Raw genomic sequence first — 8,938 nt, forward strand, 5'->3', positions numbered from 1 at the left:
AAAATACTTTTCCCAGCCCATTGGCCGAAAGCGTCATACCAGCACCCGGTGATGCAGTTGAAAACGGACACGATCAATATCAGGAGATGTCGAATTCTCTCATGAATATTTTGCACATCACTCCTCAGCAAGAGCAGACTCCGATGATTCCAAGCTATAATCCAAACTATCACCCTGGATATTGGCAGCAAATGCCTCCACCTCAGTGTATCCCGGTAGCTTATGATCAGTATGGAAATATGATTCCTCAGCAATATATGTATTCCCAACCTACTCCTCAACTAATGCACGGTCCTTACCAGCATCCCCCACCAATGCAAGCATGGCATTCAGCTCAGTCAGAAGACGTTTCCAATGAAGAGGCGACTGCCCAGTTGAAGCAAATACTGCGAAACTCAACCTGCCAGAATAGTAACGAGCCTGGGAGTGATTTTACCAACTCTACCTCGATGGAGTTGGATAATAATAATACTGCCAACGATTTAAATTTGAATCAACCAAACATAAGTCGATCTAGCGTACCGAGTGATCATGGGCGTGGTAGATATCAAGGTCGGGAGCATGGTCGAGGATCGAGGGGAAGAGGATACCGTAGGGAAAACGACAACTCGACCCATCATTCGTTTGTCGTACAAGATAAGCACAGCTCATTATCAAATGTGTCTGCAGTTTCCAACTCTACTGAACCTATCACATCAGCTGATTATCAAAATAAGAAATCTTATGGACGACAAGAGTATGATCCAAACGGTAATGATCAAGCTACGTTTGGACGTGGCCGTGGCCGTGGCGGCTATCGAGGTAAAAAATCCTATGAACGACAAGAACACGACCCAAACGATAGTGATCAAGCTATGCTTGGACGTGGTCGCGGTGGCTATCAAAGACAAGGCCATGGACGAAGAGGTGGTACAAGACAGAGTAGAGAAAGGGGATCAAGTTATCCAAAACAAGGTGATGATCAGGAAGCTTGAATGTGATGGGAAAGAACATTTATTCAATAGAGTTGTGTGACACAGATACACTCACTATTTCCTTGAATTTCTTTGAATAAACTGTTTTTATTCAACCATTACTCTCAATCTGTTACAATTGGTGATAAAGGGCATGAAAATGGATATCAATTAGATTATCATCAATCTTGTTTTACAAATATTGACTAAATTGTTCATTTACTGATTTGAATAACAGAATCAGCCATTGATTATATCTTCTGTAACACAACGACAATCTGACTTGATTGGCATGACCAGTCTGTTGAAGATCTGCGTTACCGCTTGGTCAATGTTATCCAAATGGTTTCAAATTCAAATTGAAATAATTTTTTCTGCAGTTTCGTTCCTTTTATCTTTAGCCGTAAACCCGAACAATTCACACTAATGCTTCGAGGCCTCATTTCATCTCGTTTGAGAAACAGTTTTCATGTCACTAGACTGATAATCCCGGCCAGTTTTCCTACTCAAAGAGCCTTTTCATCCGTTGTTTTCCGTCAGCTACTTCATATTTCATCATTTGGTTTGCAGCAACACCGATGTCTGCATGCCTCTGCTGGTAATTTCTACTACGATCATCATATATTACAGCCGTATTCACGTAAAATGGAACACTTGTATTGCAGTGACTATTTTGGAATAGAAATAGTTGAATATTTGTTGCATTTGTTAGAAACTGACCCGAATAGGCATTCTCAATTGTTTGAAACGCATTGTTCATCATATAATACAAACTAATCTTGAGCTGAAACCATCCTCATTTGGTAGTCATGCATTGTACGATCACCAGATTTACCCATTCCAATCCATATATTGGGTTCGTTTATTGTCAAACAAACTTTTACAAACTTATTGTTGTATTCTAAAATCACAGCTACGTTTGTGTTTTAATTCAAGTGAACAAAGACTGCACTCGGGAATGCAATTGCTGTTTCCGTGCTGATTATCCAACGTTTACTTGTAATGTTTGTGTAGGAAAAAAGAGTTGCGATTGAACAAGTAGAATGCACTGGAACTGTGATGTGGACATTTGCTCAGTTGGTTTATACAAGAATGAGCAGAGGACACAATGTTGTCCAGTAAATTGAACCAATTATTTAAAAATAATGGCAGTTTATTATACTGTTATTCATTATTCCATTTCACGTGGATACTGCTGTAATCTAACATTCATGTCTGGTCAAATAGTATAATACTAATTTTTATAAAACTCGATGGAATTTGATCATTAATTTTCCTGTTCAGTTGATCGACATGGATCAGTTGAACGTCCAGCGCCAGGCACAGGGTAACAATGTTGCATCATAGTTTCAACATACATCGAACCCTAGTATTGGCGCTAATTTGTTTAATTTTTTTGGGTCAGTTACTCTGTCACCTATATCACTTCAGATAATGAAAAAATTACTGTAGAGGCCAAAGATGGTACTAATCTTTTGGAATTGGCACATGCCAATGGCATTGATCTTGAAGGTATTTTTTCAATTCCTACCACAAATGTGCAGGCTATTTGTTGATGAAATCTAATTTTTACTAAACCTGTGAATTGATTTGACTAATACTATATTTCTGTTTTATATTCAGGTGCATGTGAAGGATCTCTTGCATGTTCCACCTGCCATGTCGTTGTAGATCAAGAATATTATGATAAGTTGTCTGAACCATCAGATGAAGAAAACGATATGCTGGATCTTGCATTTGGACTCACTGAAAGGTATATTTATTTGACTGTAACTGTAGTTTAGATCTTTAACAAGTGAAGCTGAAGTCAGATGCATAGAATATACCATTCAAGCATTACATTTTCAGTTATGGTTTCTGATTTCTGTTTATGGGCATATAGGTCTCGCCTTGGATGCCAGATCCATGTCACCAAAGATTTAGACGGCATTGTTGTTCAAATTCCACGAGCAACACGAAACGTGCAGCAGGCGAAAATGCATTGAACCCACCACTCTTTTAAATGTGTTCACATAAAATGAAACATTTTTGTATTCATTCTGCGGTTTAAACTTTTATTTTGCTCGATAATAAACAATAGTTGAATATTCGTTACACTTTTCTATTAAAATCTACCGTCTCCATACACATGTTGAGTTGTGTGCTTGGAATTTCTCAACCGATTCATTCTTTATTATGCTCGAGCAATTTTCGACAGGGTTTAATCATGGACAATATGGAGCTGTGCAATAAACTTGCATGCTTTGCCATGCTACTGTGTTGAACAGTTGGCAAACCATGACAAACAAGAGTTTGTACTTGTAAAACGGGATATTGTTCAAAATAAGATGTGTGTTTGGAAACACTTTATCAATGTGATTGTTTAACAAGTCTTGCAATACTGTAGCGTTTGTTGATTTGTCAATCAGTCTCCAAACACAACGATCTTGATATGTTGCACACAACATTGAGCTACAGTTTTGATCGAGATTGTTTTTTGAATGTTGCTCCTTTTTCACTGTTGACATAGCCATGTATTGTACGATACCAAGTTTAAACTTGCATTTATACATTGCAAGCCAGATATCGAGGGTTTGGATGGTTTGATGCTGTCAGTACAACTCTACAAATCCATATATGTTGTCTTGGAATCACAGATACGTCGCGTTCTAAAAAACAGATTGCACGGTTCAGGAATATTGAAACAGTAATGTCAACATTTGTCCAGTTTTTAATACAAGAATGAGCAGAAGGTACACTGTTCAAAGCCAACATCATCAGCTATCAATCAATCAGTATTTATATATTTAGTAATATCAACCAAAGTTTAATTTATTTATTGTGAAGCTTGTTTCATTACTTCATCTACAAAATTATCTGGTTTTTTTTCAATCCCTTCTCCACAAGCATATCGAGTGAAGGCTTCAACAACAATTTTGGCCTTGATTTCTTTAGAAAAAGCATTTAAAACCTCAAGTACAGTACCACCGCCAAATAGGAATTGTTGGGTCATGAGCACGCCCTCTGAAGATGTAGCAGGGATTTCTTGGCTGTTGTTGTCAGTGTGAAAAGGAGTGGCATAGATAGATGTGGGAGAAAATCCGGTGATATGTTGTGCCAGCTTATTGGCAAATATAGCCATACGCAGAATTTGGGATTCAGCCAAATCAACTTTTGGTTCTGCCGAAGTAAGCGATACAACTGCAGCAAACTTGCCAAGCCCAGCAATTTTGGTTTTTTCAGCGGCGTGAGCATATACCCCAAACACTCGTTGTTGATGATCTGATGTGATATGGGTCGAGTTGAATGGCTGAAGAGCAAGCAATGCGCGACGCAACTGCAGGTTTTCTCCGAGCTTTCCAATAACGTCTGCAAACGCAGTTTGAATAGACAAAGTGTCGGACGCAACCATACTGGATTGGAGAATCATCGATCGGTCAATCTCATGTATAGGAGATGCGTGGAGCTTTGATTCATCAATAGTAGATCGAATCTCAGGAGATTGGGCTACAGTCAAACCTACACTTTCTACAAGTTTGCTGAAAAGCTCAGATTTGGAAACAAAATCAGTTTCTGAATTGATTTCCACCATGGCTGCATGACGACCGTAGCGAGGATCGCAAAACACACCAACAAGACCTTCTGCAGTAACTCGATTGCTGACCTTGGCTGCCTTTTTGGCACCGCTTTCGGCCATGTCCTTGTGAAGCCATGCAAGTGCGTCATCGTATATTTGCTGATCGGTTCCAGGATGAATCTCTGCCTTGATAGCAACCAATGCATCTTTGGCTTTGGAGAGAGCGCATTGTGTTTCCTTGCGTAGTCGAGAAACCATGGCCACGTTTAGTTTTCTGGGTACAGCTGGACAACTCAAGTTTCTGATGGATTGAATCATGGAAAATGAGTTCAAATGAACAGAGTTGGACGCATTGAATGAAATCCGCTGAACAGGTACATTATGCATAGATTTAAATGGCTTGTGTATATGGGATCCTCTTTCTATCAAAGTTTTAAATGACATCATAGTGTGATCTGTCAAGCTATCAATAATATCGAAAAGAGATGCGGAAAAGTCGAGCAGAAAATCCCATTCCACCACTGTATTCACGCAAAATGGAATATTTTTTGTATTTATTTGGCGACTAGTTTTGGAATCAACAATGGCTGAATGCTCGGTTTTAATTCAACAAAGATTGCATGTCTCGGGAATGCCACTATACATGCCAATCATCAGGTAAGATGGGCCTTGTTAATGAGTTCAGATGGCAGTTATGTCTGGTAAATTTGGTGATAATTATCATGTCATGAGACTGGCAGTTTATTATACACTCTTATTTAGTGTCCCATTTTACATGAATACAATGAGACGCTTTATCACTATTGCACTCGAATCGCAGTTTTTAAACACTAAAAATATCATAAAAATGAGATGCATGAAGCACAACGTCAATGTTACAAATATTCAAACGCTACCTGATTAACAACTTCCAAAAGATGTTTGTTTTCCAGTGCTGCAGCTACTCGTTCCTTGTCATTAAGCTGTTTGTTGACTATATCAATCAACTATAAAGTCAGCATGATAAGCTTGAACAAAAGATGCACATGAATGATTGTATCGAAAGTTATTTTGTCGTACCCGCCATTTCTGATTGATGAGTTCCTTCAGTGACAATAATATCAACCTTGAATTTTGAAGGGAGAGAACGAAGCAGCCTGACCCGAATGCAAAGACCAATCAATGTAGCCATTGAGCAGTGTGGAATGGTTGGAGTAAAACGAACCAATATAGAGTTTGTGTTATTAGTGACAGTAACTAGATCCTGACGGGCAACATTAAGCTGCTCCAATGTAAGCTAAATAACCATGACATCCGTTACAGTGTCAGATTTGTAAAGTATATTGCGTATTATTTTTCAAGTGAATGGCACAATACCGGATGTTCTGGATCATTAATATTCCGAATCAACTCTAAATACAACAAGTCAGTCAAACATGACATACAAACCAATGCAATCAAGAAACAATCAGTACCAAATATCTCTTCAGCGTCAATAGTTTCAACTATAGAATCATCAAAGTCCATGTCATTCTCAGGATGCAATAAATCGCTGTGGTGGTTCCTAGAAGACTGTGGAGTGTCATAGACAACTGGGTTGGCATTGATGAGCATTTTGACGGTGAATTCAAATTGTTTGTTGACAAAACAACAAGCAATTTCCTGAGGACACTGATTAAATGGCCGCGTCTGCGAATGTGGCGGTTTGCCGACTTGAATTGACGTGGCAGATTAGAACACTTGCCGGATGCTCTGGTTTCTTATAGTATTGTTACCAAATGAAATCAACTGCTATATACTACAAGAACTCAAAAACTCACAGCAAAAGGGATGCTGCTGATATTTCTCTGTCCGACTCGGGCTCTTTTGCGAGCAGCAGCTCTACTGTCGCTGTCAACAGTCGTAAAAACAGCAACTCTACCGCTGTGGTGATATCCAAGAATCGAACTCGACAGTCGTCAAATAGAGCAGATGTCCCAATGGTGGCTCCATCTACTTTAAACTCTGTATTGAGTTTATCCTCAAAGTCATTACCCATCTCTATACATATAAATCAGCCTGCTCACACTATTCAAAAACACGGTCGTTCTACTATTACTGGATCTGCTTTAAATCCTGCATCTGTGCATTCTCCACCAGTACCACTCCATCTACATTCTTCACACGGAAATCATCAACGATCGCCACCACCATATACCAAAAAACTGATCTATCCTTCTTTGCCCTCAAAAAACCTTGCCACAGTGCATGTTCTTACTTCAAATCATGTCTCTTCTCGTACAACTCCAAATCGAACTACTAGTCATTTGTCTGGTTCACAACAATCAGCTTCTTCAAAAACTATTACAGGACACTCATCACAATGGACTTCACAGTTTCAAGAATACCCAACCCCAAAAAGTTCGAGTATCCAGTCGCACGACCGTGCCGTTCGAAAAGTAAGACTAAAATGGTCACTTGGATTTTTAATAAATTTGAATGGCTAAACTGAAATGCTTTATCCATCGCCCTTTGCCATTCTAGATTATGGATCTGGAAATTGCAAACACTTCGCTTTTTTCAATCAACTCAGCACTAGAACGGACAGTTCGACAACAATCGATCTTGATTCAGCATCTCAAGAAAAAAATGGCAAGGTACTGTATGGAAATAATTGACTGCATAATTGGATTGTTTATCTGTTGGCGTATATCAATTCTTTATTGATGCATTACTGAAATTCCTGGCTGTTTTATACCATCACTTTGACTGCCAATCCAGCTCTGTATTGAATAACAATGAACTTGAATCATTGGCTGTTATTTTGGTAATGACTTGCTTTCTAGTGCAAAATAGTTTTTAAAATAGTTTATTGTAAAATTTTAAACCTGTTTTTTGTATGCCTGTTTTGTATTCTATGATCTTATTTTGATTGTAGAATGAAGAGCTTAGCGTAGATTCTTCGTCTACGTTAGCTATTCAAGATGCCGCAGAATTGGATCCAGAATCACCAGAGGTTGCACTTGATCGTATCAGTGCGTTGGTTCAAAATATGCTGACAGAAAGTATAAGCTTATTACAAACCTCAAAAGTAGTGTCAACGCAGGCTTACGAAGACATTGGTATGATGTTTATACAATAGTTTAACATGATCATGCAACCTAATCATGTCTAATTAAAAATACAGATATAGCTGCTGGATCTGATATGTTTTGTCATTTACCAGCTAATGTCCCATGCAAGGCGACCAAGAAAAACTCTCTCACCTATTGTTATCCCGAAAACTATGTAAAGTATCAACAACCTCAGAAACCATCACTGCACAACACACAGATGCCCATAACCTCAGATCTGCAATCCAATTAAATCAAACCAGTGTTTTGGCCCAAGCTTTTAAACTTTAAACTGGCATGTTCATTTTTCAATGATTTGTCTATACTTTCAACTAAACCCGATTGTTTAGTTTGCGTTGAATGGAGCTATTGCGTTTTTAATAATGTTCTATATTGTTACAATTATGCTCGATTAAATACATTATATGGCTAGTTTTAAACCTGCAATATTGCGCTGATCAGTTAGACAAATACGCTTGTTTACGATAAATTGTTCGCCGTGTAGGCTATTAGCAATATATTCATTAAAGGTTGGGCAAACGACGATTGAATAGATTTTAAAGAATTGTAAAATAGTGACTTTAAAACCAAGACATATGTAACACTTGAATTTTAAACGAGATTTGTCAACCCAAAGCCCTTTAAATAACCATCAAATAAGCAATTCAATCGCAAGTGGAGGGATTACAATGTCATATTTGGTTTATCCTCTTATATGGATAAAAAAGTGTCGTTTCGATATTCATAAACTGAAATGTATTTTAATGTAGATGGCTACTGAGCTTGCTTCAAGGTTTTCAAGCATTTTGGGCAAATATGGTGAATTAGTTTGTCGGCTCCGCAAATTGGACATTGCTGGATATTCTTCATGGGCTTGAGCCATTTGGGTGCCAGTTTTATTCTCTATTATCAACATTATGATCCACAAAACAGTTATTAATACGTGTGTATCTAAAACAGCATGATCTGATTATATCATGTATTTATGATCTGTAACTCAAACTGACAATAACCAACAGTATCCGAATCAGGTTCGTTGACATACCTTTGTGCGATGTGTGGTGCGTTTCTTTGGAGTAGCAAGAAGGAACCCTCCTAAAAAATCCCAACCAAGTAAAGCCTGTGGTAAAAGTCTTTGAACCAATGGTGACAGTACACTTTGAATTGTGAATGAGCTCAACAAAACACCTGCCATCTTGTGCTTATAGTTTGGATAAAATCTGGCTGCTGCCAAGAAAATTCAGATTGCAGACATTTTGATAGTAAATGACATATTTAATATCACGTGATAAGCTGTTTGAGTATTCACGTAAAATGGAACACTTGTATTGCAGTGACTATTTTGGAATAGAAATAGT

The 8,938-nt window shown here is 38.2% G+C and overlaps 6 protein-coding genes across 6 annotated transcripts; 3 read left to right on the forward strand and 3 right to left on the reverse strand.

Moving 5' to 3' along the window:
* The first annotated feature begins 382 nt into the window (after positions 1-382).
* Positions 383-1,074, forward strand: BATDEDRAFT_37346 (uncharacterized protein). The gene has a single exon (XM_006681410.1). It carries the CDS (start codon positions 450-452, stop codon positions 972-974), a length of 525 nt encoding a protein of 174 aa, XP_006681473.1. The 5' UTR covers positions 383-449; the 3' UTR covers positions 975-1,074.
* A 1,291-nt stretch (positions 1,075-2,365) lies between these two features.
* On the forward strand, positions 2,366-2,938 carry BATDEDRAFT_13502 (adrenodoxin; the record flags this gene model as incomplete). The annotated part of the gene is made up of 3 exons (XM_006681256.1): positions 2,366-2,465; positions 2,577-2,706; positions 2,836-2,938. Coding segments are annotated over 3 exons (333 nt in total), but the record flags the coding sequence as incomplete, so codon positions are not given.
* Positions 2,939-3,747: 809 nt separating this feature from the next.
* Positions 3,748-5,039, reverse strand: BATDEDRAFT_37347 (uncharacterized protein). The gene has a single exon (XM_006681411.1). It carries the CDS (start codon positions 4,954-4,956, stop codon positions 3,769-3,771), a length of 1,188 nt encoding a protein of 395 aa, XP_006681474.1. The 5' UTR covers positions 4,957-5,039; the 3' UTR covers positions 3,748-3,768.
* A 345-nt stretch (positions 5,040-5,384) lies between these two features.
* BATDEDRAFT_13575 (iron-sulfur cluster assembly protein CIA2) lies at positions 5,385-6,102 on the reverse strand (the record flags this gene model as incomplete). Its single annotated transcript, XM_006681266.1, has 4 exons — positions 5,385-5,482; positions 5,569-5,785; positions 5,866-5,900; positions 5,964-6,102. 4 exons carry the CDS (start codon positions 6,100-6,102, stop codon positions 5,385-5,387), a joined length of 489 nt encoding a protein of 162 aa, XP_006681329.1.
* A 120-nt stretch (positions 6,103-6,222) lies between these two features.
* BATDEDRAFT_37348 (uncharacterized protein) lies at positions 6,223-6,991 on the forward strand. The gene has a single exon (XM_006681412.1). It carries the CDS (start codon positions 6,267-6,269, stop codon positions 6,972-6,974), a length of 708 nt encoding a protein of 235 aa, XP_006681475.1. The 5' UTR covers positions 6,223-6,266; the 3' UTR covers positions 6,975-6,991.
* Positions 6,992-8,354: 1,363 nt separating this feature from the next.
* BATDEDRAFT_91204 (uncharacterized protein) lies at positions 8,355-8,775 on the reverse strand (the record flags this gene model as incomplete). The annotated part of the gene is made up of 2 exons (XM_006681484.1): positions 8,355-8,483; positions 8,626-8,775. 2 exons carry the CDS (start codon positions 8,773-8,775, stop codon positions 8,355-8,357), a joined length of 279 nt encoding a protein of 92 aa, XP_006681547.1.
* Positions 8,776-8,938: the final 163 nt, after the last annotated feature.

Source organism: Batrachochytrium dendrobatidis (genome assembly GCF_000203795.2).
Source record: "Batrachochytrium dendrobatidis JAM81 unplaced genomic scaffold BATDEscaffold_12, whole genome shotgun sequence".
NCBI lineage: Eukaryota > Fungi > Chytridiomycota > Chytridiomycetes > Rhizophydiales > Batrachochytrium > Batrachochytrium dendrobatidis.